Genomic DNA, 15481 nt, shown 5'->3' with positions numbered 1-15481 from the left:
TGTAGACAAAATAATACTTCGTTTTTGCAGCTTTCCCAGGAGATAAAAAGTCCTGTTCAATTCCATGAGTATTTTTCCACTTGCTGCCATTCTTGCAATGTCCCAGAACTCCCTCTAGAGGGATTATGGTAACTTAGTTTCCTTCCAGATCACACCCAAAAGTCAAATTAACTTGTTGCCCTTATTTTCAGTAATTTATATCCAAATTGTAACAAATCTAACCGGCAAAGTCATCGTAACAAAGTTCTCTTTTATTCTCCCACTTTGACAGCTACTTTGACAGCTGTCAAAATTTCTATATCTCTTCACCAGTCTCTCATAACGGATCGCTCCCGGTTCCCGGGGGGTTACACTTTAGTTCTCACAAACCACTCTTCTCCTCCAGCACAATTACTTGTAATTTCCCTTCGTGAAATTAATAACTTTTTTCAAATAAACAGATTCTTCTCTCGATCTTAATTGTCAAATCCTTGCGTTAAAACATCTACAACGGGGGGGGGGGGCGGACTTCCTTTTTGCACCTCCCCCGCTCGCTCCGAATTCGTAAAGCAAATTTTTCCTTTTAAGTCCGATAAATTTACTCACGGGTTGTTCTTTTTAATCCAAATTTTCAAATTAAGAAGTCGGTGCTCTCCGTCGAATGGCATGCGGCTTCGCTAGGCAGGGGAAGCAGTGGACTCATAGCACCACACACACACCCCGTCACCCGCTCCGCAGCCTTTAAAAAGGCTCCTTCGCAGGTCGGGGGGCGCAAACGGTGCCCGCCGAGTCACCAAGTCCATGGGCATCACCGCCCATGGTTTTTGAGGGTCCCCGCGTCGCCGGCGCAGCGGGACCCAACCCCTGCCCAGCAGGCTCCCTCCGGAGCTCGGAGGGAGTCCGCCATTCGGTGATGGCGCCAACCCGGAAGTCGGCCTCTGTTATTTTCTCCGACTGAGGGAGAACCTGCAAAGGACTCTATGAGGGCTCTTGTGTCGCCCATAAGGGAATAAGGGCAGATTTACGTTTATTACACCCTGAAAAGCAACAACAAAAAAGCAAGAAACCATCAACATAAATAATAATCAGATTTGCCTCTTAGCACCAACAGCAAATAAATTTAAGGTCCCCTTCAATATTTAAGCTCCATAGAAGGTCTACCCTTTGAGTAGTCATGCTTTAAAAAAAACAACAAAAAAAAAAAACAGAAGACACAACATATACATGCAGTTTATTTTCTGAACTACTGCTATCATTTTCCATTTCTTCTTCCTCTTCCTCTTTGTCATTTTTCTCATGGACTTCTAAAAAACAGCTTTGGGGGGAAACGGGGGGAAACCTGTTTTTTCCCCAATTTTCTGGGTTTTTTTCCAGACCTTCCCATCTCTACTTAAGGACAGCCGAGGCAAAGCGTAAGGCAATTTTTTTGCATACCAGGCCCAGAAGGAACCAATATCCAGTTACTGAGTAGCATGTTGCACTAAGGCTCAAACTCTGTTTGAAAGGAAAAGGTTTGTGTGTGTTTTTTAAATTGAATTTGTTATTATATATTATAAAGCGCATGTTGGTAAGAGAGCTTCTAAACAGTTTACAAAAATATACAACAGAACATTAAAATGCTTAATAAAACACAGTTAAAAGCAGGTATTTAAGAGTATTCAAAAGATGATTAACGTCAGCAGTGGTTAAAAGGAAGTAAATCGCATGCAGCTTCTATGTGTTCAGATGGGCTGGTCCTAACAAAAATGTTTTGAGCACTTGCCTGGAAGGCCTGGGGGGGGGGGAATGGAAAAATTGGGGAGGGGGGGGCGGAGGGGCAGGTTTTTTTTCTGTTTTCTTCCCCAAGCCATTTTTTTTTCAGGAAAAATTGGGCGGGGGGGGAGTGTGTGGAATATTCAAACTATATCAAACTATTTTTTTCAATTTTTCTGTAGGGAAATGGTTCGGGGGGGGAAATGGGTAAAATCCTGGGTTTGCCCCCCAATTTTTCCAGTTTTTTTCCAGGCCTTTCCATCTCTAAGCACAGCGGAATCGATAGGTGGCACATCTGAAATAGCAAACTGGGCACGATCGAAAATTGGCTGCCCAGATAAATTTGTGAACATCATTTGGCTCCTCCATGATAACATGACAGCAACAATTGCAGATCACAATGGTTCTCAAAGTGAACCTCCAGAACGAATTAAGTTCTTAACCCGAGGTAAAGGGACCCCTGACCATTAGGTCCAGTCGTGGCCGACTCTGGGGTTGCGGCGCTCATCTCGCTTTATTGGCCAAGGGAGCCAGCATACAGCTTCCGGGTCATGTGGCCAGCATGACTAAGCCGCTTCTGGCGAACCAGAGCAGTGCACGGAAACGCCGTTTACCTTCCCGCCGGAGTGGTACCTATTTATCTACTTGCACTTTGACGTGCTTTCGAACTCCTAGGATGGCAGGAGCAGGGACCGAGCAACGGGAGCTCACCCCGTCATGGGGATTCAGAATGCCAACCTTCTGATCGGCAAGTCCTAACAGCTATAATAATTTTGAATTTCTTTTTGTCACTTTAATAAAGATATGCTTTTAGTGATTAACGGCATCCTACCCAGATCTGGAAAATCTTGCCTGAAGTGCCGGTAGATAGCAATAAAAGCATCAATCTATAAACACACACAAACACACTCCCAGGTTAAATGTGCTTTCAGACATGCGTCAAACACTCATAATGCCTCCCCTTTGCAGAAATTTGTTAATTCTCAACCATCTTTTTGGCAAAGCCTGTTTCCTCAGACAATATTCTTTCTTGAGTGGCTTCTCTATCTTCTCCCATGGACTTTGCAGAAGAGCATTTCTCTCGGATAAGATGCTGGGATGAAGAAATAGAAAGAGAATTAGATTACTGCAACACGTTATACCAAGGTCTGCCTCTGAAAAGACAGACGTAATATTTTACAAGAAACAACACGGACAGAATAATTGCCACACACAGGAAGAGCAAGGATATAGCTTGATAACTTATGGAGAATTGATAGTAAGAGAGGGGGGGGGAATGGAAAATGAAGACATATGAAGAGGTGAAAGAATTTGTTTATGATTGGTTGCACTACTACCAGATTAGTGAAATGTTTAAAAAAGACTGTAAAATGTGTGGATATGAAGGAAAAGAATCAAAATTTCAAATAGAGGTATTGAATAATGAGTGAAATCAGTAATGATACATTGGGCCAGAGATTTTGGTTATAATATACAATATGATGATTGGACGAAATTATGGAATGAAAAGTTAAAATTCACGGCGTGTACCACGTTGAAGGAAAATGTAATGAAAATGGTATATACATGGTACATAACGCCAGTTAAATTAGCTAAAATGTATAAAACATGTAATAAGTGTTGGAAATGTAAAGAAAAAGAAGGAACTTTCTGTCATATGTGGTGGGAGTGCAAAAAGGTGAAAGGCTTCTGGGAAATGATATATAAGGAATTGAAAAAGATGTTGAGATATACATTTGTTAGAAAACCAGAAGCCTTCTTACTAGGATTGGTAGGTAATGAAATTAATAGAAAAGATTGTAAACTTTTCCAATACGCTGTAACAGCTGCAAGAATACTTCTGGCGCAAAGATGGAAGCAGGAAGAAATTCCAACTGTGGAAGAATGGAGAATGAAACTGACTGAATATGCGGAATTGGATAAACTGACTGGGAAGATTTGATACCAGAAAGACCAAAAGTTTATTGAAGACGGGGGGAAATTTACAGATTATCTGAAAAGCATATGTGATGCACAGACAACGCTTGTTGGTTTTGAAGAGTCTCTGTGAAAAATTAAGAAATATTGTAAAAAAGAAAGTAGGAGAAAGGAAGAGGAATGGTTAAAGGCAATAATAAGTTCAGAAATGCGTTAACAATAGAAATTTTAACGAAAGATTGGCAGAGAAACTGAGGGAAGTCAAAAATTGATAAATGTGAGAGTTAATATGAGTTGATTGTATAAAAATGTTTGGAAAATGAATAAAAATTATTATTTTAAAAAAGGATATAGCTTGAACGCTTCCCCTGTAGCTTTATAAATCATTTAATACGAATGAAGGTGGTTAACATCGCGGTTGTTGTATAAGGGATTGTTATTTTGACCGGGGTGTAATTGAAATTAATAAGATTTTGGAACGCAGAAATAAAATAAATCATCAAACCATTAATTCTAGCACACCGGGGGGGGGGCACCTAAATTATATAATTTGGTATCTGAATGATTGGTATTAGCAATTGTATTATAATTTGGCATTGTTATAATGAGGCTACTATTGGATTATTGTAATTGAAAACTAATAAAAAACATAATCTAATTTATGTATATATTTAATGCCAATCCTGGTCCCACTACATTGGCTGCCAATTAGTTTCCAGGCCTGATTAAAAGAGCTGGCTTTGACTCATAAAGCCTTGAATGACTCAGAGCCACAGTACCTCAAGGTCTGGCTCTCCTCAGACCCTGTGTTCATCATCTGAGGCCCTTCTTTGTGTGCCTCCTCTGTGAGAGGTCCAGAGGGTGGCAACACGAGAACGGGGCCTTTTTTCCAGTGGCTCCCCACTTGTGGAATGCTCAGAGAGACTTGCCTGGCACCTTCGTTACATATCTTTTAGGCTGAGGCAAAAACATTATTTTCCTCCCAGGCCTTTGGCTAATTAAATAATCTATGGCCTTTTAAACTGGGGTGGGGGGAACTGGTCTTGATTTTTAGTATGCTATATATGGCTGTGTTTTTATATTGCAAAACACCCTATCATCTTCAGATGTAGGACGGTGTAGAATTTTAATAAATTATTAATAATAATAATAATAATAATAATAATAATAATAGGTAAACATTTTGAGCTAAACCTGATCTTCCCATTCCACAGAATGAAGATTGGAATCCTAGACTGTACTGCTTCAGATTGAGGACATCGGAGGAGAGTCAGCCAAAAATATTTCCCCATGTAAAAAAAGAAGAAAGAAAGAAAAAACCCTCTCTTCATGAAGTAAACTAGCTCATCGGGTTAAATTTGCCCTTTGGCTAATTAAGCAATCTGTGACCTTTTAAAAGCAGAGACATCACCTTGCCAACAAAGGTCTGTATAGTTAAAGTTTTCCCAGTAGTGATGTATGGACCCAGTAGAGAGTTGGACCATCAAGAAGGCTGATCGCCAAGGAATTGATGCTTTTGAATTATGGTGCTGGAGGAGACTCTTGAGAGTCCCATGGACTGCAAGAAGATCAAACCTCTCCATTCTGAAGGAAATCAGCCCTGAGTGTTCACTGGAAGGACAGATCGTGAAGCTGAGGCTCCAATACTTTGGCCACCTCATGAGAAGAGAAGATTTCCTGGAAAAGACCCTGATGTTGGGAAAGATGGAGGGCACAAGGAGAAGGGGACGACAGAGGATGAGATGGTTGGACAGTGTTCTTGAAGATACAAACATGAGTTTGACCAAACTGCGGGAGGCAGTGGAAGACAGGAGTGCCTGGCGTGCTCTGGTCCATGGGGTCACAAAGAGTCGGACACGACTCTTTAAACTACTTTTTTGTGGTGGGGGGAGGGTATTGTTTGACTTTGTTACTATGTTATGTATTTTAGTATTTATATTGCAAACCATCCTGTGATCTTCGGATGAAGAATGGTATAGAAATGAAACTAATTAATCAATTAATTAAAGAAGAACGATCATTTAAGGCAGGTTGTGTTGATCTGCTCAGCAGTGGATAATCTCTGCTCCATAGACATAATTAAACCTGCCAGCCAAAATTATGACATGTGGAAGTAAATATAACAATGTCTCACCTGGCGTTCTCAGGTGTGAAGAATCTCTACTGGGATGAATATTCATGAGGCCCGTCATCTGTGTGAGCTGCCTGGTGTCTGAGAAGGGCTGATTTCAAAGAAAAACATTCCCTACACTTTAAGCACTTATACGGCTTCTTCCCAGGGTGGAGTCTCTGGTGGTTTTTGAGGTATGACGTCCGAGCAAAACATTTCCCGCACTCCGTGCATTTAAAGGGTTTCTCTCCCGTGTGGATCCTCTGGTGCATCACGTATTGCGATTTGCAAGCAAAACATTTCCCACACTCCATGCATTTATAAGGTTTCTCTCCTGTGTGGGCCTTGTGGTGCTTCACGAGGCTAGATTTCACAGTGAAACACTTCCCACACTCCAAGCATTTGAACGGTTTTTCCCCTGTATGGACTCTCAGGTGTGTCTGGAGATTTGATTTATTAGCAAAAGCCTTTCCACACTCCTTGCATTGGTAGGGTTTCTCTCCCGTGTGGATTCTTTGATGTTCCACAAGACGGGACTTGAGATTAAAACATTTCCCGCACTCCAAACATTTAAAGGGCTTCTCTCCCGTGTGAACGCTTTTGTGGATTGTGAGGTGCGATTTCTGACCAAAGCACTTCCCACACTCCAAACACTTATGTGGTGTCTTTCCCCCGTGGACTCTCTTGTGGTTCACAAAATGCAACTTCCAGGAAAAGGATTTCCCACACTCCAAACATTTGTACAGTTTCTCCCCTTTGTGGATCCTCTCGTGGCTGCGGAGGTGCGATTTCCGAGCAAAACATTTCCCGCACTCGGAGCATTTGCACGCTTCCTCGGTCGCGTGGCTTCTCTGGTGGAGCGTGAGGTTTGATTTCCAAGCAAAACACTTCCCACACTGCACACATTTGTAGGTTTTCTCGCCGGTGTGGACCCTCTGGTGTCCCGTAAAGGCAGAGGAATCGGCAAAGCATTTCCCACACGCCAGGCATTTGAAAGGTTTCTCTCCCGTGTGGGTTCGGCGGTGGATCGTGAGGTGTGATTTCTGAGCAAAGGACTTCTCGCAGTCCACGCAGTCGAAAGGTTTCTCTCCCGTGTGGGTTCGGCGGTGCATCACGAGGTACGATTTGTGAGCGAAACATCTGCCACATTCCAAGCACTTGTGTGCTTTCTCTCCCGTGTGAACCCTCTGGTGGCTCACAAGTTTAGATTTGTGGGCGAAACCTTTGCCGCAATCCAAACACTGAAATGGCTTCTCTCCCGTGTGGATTCTCTGGTGCATCATAAGGTACGATTTCTGAGCAAACGTTTTGCCACATTCGGAGCACTTATACGGCTTCTCTCCAGTGTGGACACTCTGGTGCCTGTTGAGTTTTGGCTTTTCAGCAAAGCGCATCCCACACTCCAAACATTGGTGAGGTTTCTCTCCTGTGTGGACTCTCTGGTGTATCACAAGCGGCCATTTCCAAGCGAAACGTTTCCCACACTCGAAGCATTGGTACGGTTTTTCTCCTGTGTGGACTCTCTGGTGCTCCACGAGCTTTGATTTCCGAGCAAAGCACTTCCCACAGTCCATGCATTTGTTCAGTTTCTCTCCTTCCATCATTTGCTGGCGATTGGCAAGGGCAGATATCTGCGTTAACTGCAACCCCCACGTGAAATATAAATTATTTTGACTGCACAGACCTGCTGAGATAAGAGGAAAATAGTAAAAAAATATTTATTTTGGAGGATAAAGAAGACTGAAACATGTTAAGAGTTAGAAGGTGGAAACTCAGCTACTAACATAAAGTTAAGAAGAGGCCCGTCAACACCCACCTCTTCCTTCTCCCACAATGCCAGTACAGTTGTACAGTGGTACCTCTGGATACGAACGGGATCCATTTAGGAGCCCTGTTCATATCTAGAAGCAAACGTAACTAACGATGGCACGTCTGTGCATACACACGTCACTTTTCCCCGCTTCTGCGCATGCGTGTGACGTCATTTTGAGCATATGCGCATTTGCAAGCGGCGAAACCTGAATCCAGTTCGAAAACTGGAACAATCACTTCCAATTTTCGATCATTCGGGAGCCGAAACATTCGAGTTCAAAGGCATTCAACTTCCGAGGTTCCACTGTATATCAAACACTAAAAAAGGTAAAGGGACCCCTGACTATTAGGTCTAGTCGTGGCCGACTCTGGGGTTGCGGCGCTCATCTCGCTTTACTGGCCGAGGGAGCCGGCGTACAGCTTCCGGGTCATGTGGCCAGCATGACTAAGCCGCTTCTGGCGAACCAGAGCAGCATACAGAAAAGCCGTTTACCTTTCCACCAGAGCGGTACCTATTTATCTACTTGCACTCACCTGAGTTGGAGCTGGAACTCTCTGTTTCATCCAAGTCCTGAGAATCTGGCACCCAGAGCTCTCCCCCCTTTTCCAGCTGGCAAATAAGTACAGGTTTGGCGAATGGAGATCCTTCCCAGGAAAGAAAAACAGAGAATGTCTAAGGATGTGGTCAACCCCCACAAACTCATCCTAGGACCCCCACAAAGTGACTCCGGAAAACAAGCCCCAAAACTACCTTTCACAACACAACTCACCATCAAATACATAGCTGAATTTCCTGAATCTATAAAAAAAAACCAGCAATTTTTTTTTTAAATATCCCTGAACACCTCTTCTTTCCTTTCCGGGTTGCACTGTGCATTGTTACAGTAACTTAAGGGTCAGAAGACTTTTTCCTAGGCAGCATGTTGGCTATTGTACAGTGGACGCTCAGGTTGCGAACGTGATCCATGCGGGAGGCATGTTCACAACCCGCAGCGCCGCATCTGTGAACACGCGGGTTGCAATTCGGCGCTTCTGCGCATGCTTGAGCACCGAAACTTGGAAGTCAACCGTTCCGGGTTTGGCACGGTACGCAACCCGAAAGCACGCAACCTGAAGCATCTGTAACCGAGGTATGACTAAACAAAATAAAAAAATTCCTTCCAGTAGCACCTTAAAGACCAACTAAGTTAGTTCTAGGTATGAGCTTTCGTGTGCATGCACACTTCTTCAGATACACTGAAACAGAAGTCACCAGACCCTTCTATATAGTGAGAAGGTGGGGAGGGGTATTACTCAGAAGGGTGGTGGGATTGGGTGATTGGCAGATAGCTGTGATGAGCCTGTTGACGACTCTTAACGACTGCAATAGGTCTTACAGGAAAAAGCAAGGGGTGAGAAGGTGAAAAATGGCTTTGTCATGTATAATGAGATAAGAATCCAATGTCTTTGTTCAGATCAGGTCTCTCCATGGTTTTAAGTTTGGTAATAAGTTGCAATTCAGCAGCTTCATTATACATTATTCATTATACATGACAAAGCCATTTTTCACCTTCTCACCCCTTGCTTTTTCCTGTAAGACCTATTGCAGCCGTTAAGAGTCGTCAACAGGCTCATCACAGCTATCTGCCAATCACCCATTCCCACCACCCTTCTGAGTAATACCCCTCCCCACCTTCCCACTATTTAGAAGGGTCTGGTGACTTCTGTTTCAGTGTATCTGAAGAAGTGTGCATGCACACGAAAGCTCATACCTAGAACTAACTTAGTTGGTCTTTAAGGTGCTACTGGAAGGAATTTTTTTATTTTGTTTTGACTATGGCAGACCAACACGGCTACCTATCTGTAACTCGAGGTATGACTGTATTTGTTTACCCACCATGTCATGGGTAGGCAAACTAAGGCCCAGGGGCTGGATCCAGCCCAATCACCTTCCAAATCTGGCCTGCGGACAGTCTGGGAATCAGTGTGTTTTTACATGAGTAGAATGTGTGCTTTTATTTAAAATGCATCTCTGGGTTACTTGTGGGTCATAGGAATTCGTTCATTTCCCCCCCCCAAAAAAATATAGTCCGGCCCCCCACAAGGTCTGAGGGACAATGGACAGGCCCCCTGCTGAAAAAGTTTGCTGACTCCTGCACTACATTTGTTGTTTAGTCATTTAGTCGTGTCTACATTTGTTGTTTAGTCATTTAGCCTGCACTACATTTGTTGTTTAGTCATTTAGTCGTGACCCCATGAACCAGAGCACGCCAGGCTCTGGTCCTGCACTACATGGTTCGCCTTAAAACTGAGCTCCTCCAAAATCCCATGCCCATCTCTGCCATTTTGCACAGGTGTTACTCGGGATTTGTAACCCATTTCAATGTACAGTGGTCAGTAAGCCCTGTAAATCCCTGACCCCATGCGTACGGCCTTAAATGATCTAAAGAATGCTAAAGAATGGGGCAGGTGCATGAACAATGTAATGTCTTGGTCTTCCCTCAGAATAGCCTGCCGTGACATTGCAAGAAGGTAAGTATATCATGCAATCTGACCTTAAAAAACCTTAAGAAATTAGGACATTAATAAATACATAAAGTCGTTATTTGCCCTGAAGACATTCAGCTGTTTCGTAATGAAGACAGAAGCTCCTTACCCAACGAGACCACGTTCCCATAATTCTCCAACATGACATCCCTGTACAAGGCCCTTTGGTCAGGATCCAGCAGAGCCCCCTGGCTCTCCGTGAAATACACAGCCACATCTTCAAAGGTCACCACCGGCCCCTGAGAGGACAAAGAGACACTCATCTCATTTCCCACATATGGTTTCAAAAGGATAAGGTAAATGTAAAGGACCCCTCACAGTTAAGTCCAGACGCAAACGACTCTGGGGTTGCAGTGCTCATCTCGCTTACTGGCCGAGGGAGCCGATATTTGTCTGCAGACAGCTTTTCTAGGTCATGTGGCCAACATGACTAAGCTGCTTCTGGCGAAACCAGAGCAGCGCACAGAAACGCTGTTTACCTTCCTGCTGGAGTGGTACCTATTTATTTACTTGCACTTTGACGTGCTTTCGAACTGCTAGGTTGGCAGGAGCAGGGACTGAGCAATGGGAGCTCACCTCATCGCAGGGATTTGAACCGCCGACCTTCTGATCAGCAAGCCCTAGGCTCTGTGGTTTAGACCACAGCGCCACCCGCATCCCTATATCAAACATTGACTCCTCTCAAAATATAAATATAATGCAGCTTAAGGGCTAGGTGCTGTACAATAATTAAATTAGGAGGAAATCCTAACATTTTAGGATTTAGTGGTTTAGGCCACAGTGCCACCCGTGTTTCAAAAGGATAGAACTCTGCAACTCTAGAATCCCTTTCAAAAGTCTCAGCCACAGGCACAGAACAGAAAGTAGCCACCCCAGAGGGTATCTTACTCAGCTCAACTTACAGAAACCACTTGAAGCCACATCTACTTGTGCATTGGTCTCCAAAGCCCTAGCAACACAGGCCAATATTTTTTTCTGACCCAAACCCCTAATGCAAAACCCCAGGTTGTGTGATTTTAAAAAAATGGTTTCTGGAATGTGCCAATTAGATTGCAGTGGGTGATCAGAATACTCCTCCATACAGAAAACAAAACAAAACAAAACTAGTAACAATACCCTCCCTATGCAGAGAAAATTAGCATAGTCATCCGACGTGTTCTAGTCTGTGAGATGTCCATGTAGTATGATGTGCAGGACATTTTGTACCGGGGGAGGGCATTCAAAATGCGGCTGTCCTGGTGCAAGCTTAGTTTTCCACACACACACACACACACACACACCCCACGTGATCTGCTTCCTGCGTAGACTTGCCCCAGATGCCCCACTCCAGAAAGGGAGATCCACACACAGAAGAAAGATTTGTATTAATGGAGATTGTAAAGCGTGGGTTGTAAACATTCCCATACTTCTTGCTCTGTGAATGAGAAATGCAAATCTCCATCCATTGTCCTGGGTAAACTAGTCTGTGGATCTTGTAGGACCGTTCTTCCAAAAGTTATTTCTGCCGTAAATTGTCCCACTTACTAGATGGATCTTTTCATCCAATCCAGAAGAAGTCTTTTTACATTCACAAGGGGAGAGGGATGGAGGAAAGGAAGGAAACAAGTGGTGCATTGGGTTGTTCCCTGCCTGGTTCACTCCCCTTGCATTAGGTCCTGCTTCCCCCCTCCCATCTCCTCCCACCCACCAATCAGCTTACAGAGGATCTCCTACCTGGTCTGGCTGTTGTGCAACATCTTGCCTTGTCCTGGAAGGTGGGGGCAATCTCATTTGAGACTTGGATATCATTTTTTTCACTCTGTGGGGCTAAGGAGGGTGAAGCAAAGGGTGAGGCAAAGAGAGAGGGGACATTTTCAGAAGCATAAACGTTCAATGCGACATCGCACCCCCAAAACGGACAAGCCATTTGCTAACTTCACATTGTGGGAAGAAAGGAAGGGGCGAAATTCTCAATGGCTTCAGCACTGATTGCTCGGACAGTGGAAGTTGCTCCAAGTCTCAGTCACCACATGGAAGCAGTTTAAAGTCCAAATAGTTTACTGCTGCAGAAGTAACAGTGTAACAGTTCCAGGACATACAGCTTGTAAGCTTTTGCGGATACAGATACAGATACAGATACAGATACAGATACAGATACACAGAATCATAGAATCATAGAGTTGGAAGAGACCACAAGGGCCATCGAGTCCAACCCCCTGCCAAGCAGGAAACACCATCAGAGCACTCCTGACATATGGTTGTCAAGCCTCTGCTTAAAGACCTCCAAAGGAGGAGACTCCACCACACTGCTTGGCAGCAAATTCCACTGTCGAACAGCTCTTACTGTCAGGAAGTTCTTCCTAATGTTTAGGTGGAATCTTCTTTCTTGTAGTTTGGAACCATTGCTCCGTGTCCGCTTCTCTGGAGCAGCAGAAAACAACCTTTCTCCCTCCTCTATGTGACATCCTTTTATACAAGTACAAAGTATCTCTGTGGCTCCAAATAAACTCCAGCCATTCAAGACAGCACTGGACAAGCAACAGACTCTGACTTGCACTGACAAACACTAACTGAGCTGAAATACATTAATTGCAGATATACCTGGTGCACTGGGCTGCTATCATAGCAACTGGCTTGGCTGACCTTGCACATTTGATTAACTGATCCATGGGGTGATTTATGCTCAGAAAGGAAATGAACCCCTTCTCAGGTCCACTTGCTCCAACACTGATGCACTAGGAAGCTTCCTTACTCTGAATCGCACCCTTGGCCCCTCCTGTTCATTCAGTCAAGCTGGCAATGGCTACGAGGTCTTTGCCTTCCTGCTGGAGCAAACCTAAGATTACACCAAAAAACTATCTGTTCTACCCTTGAGCTCCCAGGTAAGACAGGTTTGCCAGTTAGGACAGGATAACTCATGAAGTGGCCATCTCTCTGTGGCTGAAAGATGGAAGATTACCAGATCTATTCCTTACATCCCACACCAAAAGCGATGTCACACTTTACAGTCACTGTAAACAGCAATTTGCCACCCAAATTATTGAGGAGGCCCATGCCCAGCTGGTAGAAAGCCCCTTGGGGATAGAAACCCACTTCTGGACAGCTGATTCTGCCACTCTGCAAGATGCACAAAAGCCAAAGAACTGGTCCATTGAAAAGGAATTGAAAACCCTCAGCCAGGAACTACTTTATTTCTATTGGGGCAAGGTGCAACATCACAAAAATAGTGAGCAAGCTTTCAGCTTCTCAAGAACTCTTTTCTTCCCTTTTCTAGGAAAGACTTCATTCTCTCTATTAGATAATACTAACAACTGCCTAACATGGAGCCTCTCTTTCTTTCAATTATATTTTTACTAAGCTTCAACATTTTCAACATATACAATCCAATGTGCATTTAATTTTTTTCCTTTCTCTCTCTTTTTAAACCTAAAATTAATTTCCATCTTTGCTAATCTAAACACTGCCGTGTGTCTATTTCTAACTAAGGTTTCTGAGAATGCAAACTCAGTCCCTCTCTCTTTCTCGGACCTGCGCGCAATCGCAGGCGGGAAGAAACGCGGTGTGTTTCTTTGTCCATGCGATGGCGCTTTCCCCGGGTACAACCTGATCCATCAAAGACCAAAATCCCCTCCCACATCGCATCTTTAAAGGAAATCCTGCAGACGCCATTTTGCCCCCCTCCCCATTAGACCAACTCGCCACTCCCCGCTTTGTTTAACAGCTGGAAGAAGAGCTCTGAATAGCAAGCTTGCTCGCTATTTGGGGGCGCGCGCGAGATTTTTATGTTTATGGGGTTTTTTCTTATAATTTGACGGATACACTCAGATCAGGCGGAAATAAAAATAAAGGTTTTTTTGGTTTTTTAAATGCAACATGTATAATTCTAAAGGTAAACCCTACTCACCCAAAGTGCAGACGCGTCTTCTTGGCTGCTGCAGCCTCCAAGCCAGTGGAGACGATCCCAGGCAAAGGTAGCCTTGCGCGCCCTCCCTGCGCACTCGCGCAAGCTGGAGGAGAGTGCGGACCTTGGAGGAGCGCGAAGGGATCGGATCGGAGGCTGGGACCCGCGTCTCTTGCCCCTCTCCGAGGTGCTCCAGGCGTCGCCGGACGGAGGAAAGATTGTCGCGGCTCTTGCAAATTGACCCTGATCCCGGAGAGCGCACGGGGGAGTCTTATGGCATCATCGCACGCACTGCTCTGACCTTGGGGGTGGTCGGTGGGGGGATCTGATAGGAGACATGCATTTCCACGCAGGGGAAAGTTGCTCCCAGTCCCACTCAGCAAAGGTCCAAATGGGTTGCTGTTGCAGAAGAGAAGGCTCAGCAAAACAGTGCATAGATATAGCTACAGCTTGTCGGGTTGGCAACGGATCCCGGTTGTTCCAAATGAACTCCAGCAATTCAAGACTAGCGCACACTGCATAAGGATGACGGCGCACAAACTAAGCTGAGCTATATTCATCACAGACATAGGCAAGGCGCTGGGCCATTGCCATAGCAACTGGTTGACCTTGCACCTGCGATGAGCTCATGCGTGGAGCGATTTGCACTCACACATTAACCCCTTCTCATGTCTAGTTACTCCAATAATGATGTGTGTGTGTGTGTATATATAAATATATAATTATTGCATTTAGGTAAAAAAAGAAAAAGGTAAAGAACCCCTGGACGGTTAAGTCCAGTCAAAGGTGACTATGGGATTGTGGCGCTCATCTCGCTTTCAGGCTTAGGGAGCTGGCGATTGTCCACAGACACCTTTCCGGGTCATGTGGCCAGCAGGACTAAACTGCTTCTGGTGCAACTGAGCAGTGACAGAAACCATAGTGCACAGAAACGCCGTTTACCTTCCCACCACAGAGGTACCTATTTATCTCCTTGCACTGGCATGCTTTCAAACTGCTAGGTTGACAGGAGCTGGGACAGAGCAACGGGAGCTCACTCTGTCGCGGGGATTTGAACCAGCGACCTTCCGATCGGCAAGCCCAAGAGTCTGAGTGGTTTAGACCACAGCGTCACCTGCATCCCTAGTTACTGCATTCTCAAGCCACTTCTCTACCAAGGAGCTCAGTGCATGTATGGTTCTCCCCTTCCCCATTTGATCTTCACAACAGCCCTGCGAAGTAAGGTTAGGTTTCGGAGAGACTGGTAAGGGCTGGTTGGGGATTTGAACCCAGGTCTCTCAGGCCCTTGTGCAGGGCTCTTAACTTCTCCAGTGGTACCTCGGGTTAAGTACTTAATTCGTTCCGGAGGTCCATTCTTAACCTGAAACTGTTCTTAACCTGAAGCACCACTTTAGCTAATGGGGCCTCCTGCTGCTGCTGCGCTGCCGGAGCATGATTTCTGTTCTTATCTTGAAGCAAAGTTCTTAACCCAAGGTACTATTTCTGGGTTAGTGGAGTCTGTAACC

General features: G+C 44.7%; 1 protein-coding gene and 1 long non-coding RNA gene across 5 annotated transcripts in view; one reads left to right on the top strand and one right to left on the bottom strand.

Moving 5' to 3' along the window:
* The window catches only part of LOC307209176, a 139247-nt gene that overhangs the window by 109441 nt on the left and 14325 nt on the right, over window positions 1-15481 (top strand). The gene's annotated exons all lie outside the window — the stretch shown is intronic.
* LOC307208247 (uncharacterized protein) lies at window positions 2499-14838 on the bottom strand. 4 transcript variants are annotated; one of them, XM_079962876.1, is made up of 6 exons: window positions 13971-14838; window positions 11810-11892; window positions 10206-10335; window positions 8105-8215; window positions 5783-7445; window positions 2499-2824 (listed from the first exon to the last, which is right to left on the bottom strand). In XM_079962876.1, exons 2-5 carry the CDS (start codon window positions 11882-11884, stop codon window positions 5809-5811), a joined length of 1953 nt encoding a protein of 650 aa, XP_079819002.1. In that variant the 5' UTR covers window positions 11885-11892; window positions 13971-14838; the 3' UTR covers window positions 2499-2824; window positions 5783-5808. The 4 variants fall into 4 exon arrangements, with proteins under 4 accessions (XP_079819002.1, XP_079819003.1, XP_079819000.1 ...); XM_079962877.1 differs by having other exon boundaries at window positions 11810-11902; window positions 13980-14838; XM_079962874.1 differs by lacking the exon at window positions 13971-14838 and adding an exon at window positions 12677-12896 and having other exon boundaries at window positions 11810-11902.

Source organism: Podarcis cretensis (assembly GCF_951804945.1).
Source record: "Podarcis cretensis genome assembly, chromosome: 2".
Taxonomy (NCBI): Eukaryota; Metazoa; Chordata; class Lepidosauria; order Squamata; family Lacertidae; genus Podarcis; species Podarcis cretensis.
Note: the sequence above shows the minus strand (reverse complement) of the source record. Positions and strands in the feature narration are given on the sequence as shown.

Bases quoted from the DNA above. Each gene is read 5' to 3' on its own strand.
- LOC307208247 (XM_079962874.1), bottom strand. From the start codon at position 12,727: ATGTGCAAGGTCAGCCAAGCCAGTTGCTATGATAGCAGCCCAGTGCAC. The intron at 11,903-12,676 runs GTATATCTGCAA...CACCCTCCTTAG, and splicing joins ATAGCAGCCCAGTGCACCAG to CCCCACAGAGTGAAAAAAAT. The intron at 10,336-11,809 runs GTAGGAGATCCT...TTGTCCTCTCAG, and splicing joins TTGCACAACAGCCAGACCAG to GGGCCGGTGGTGACCTTTGA.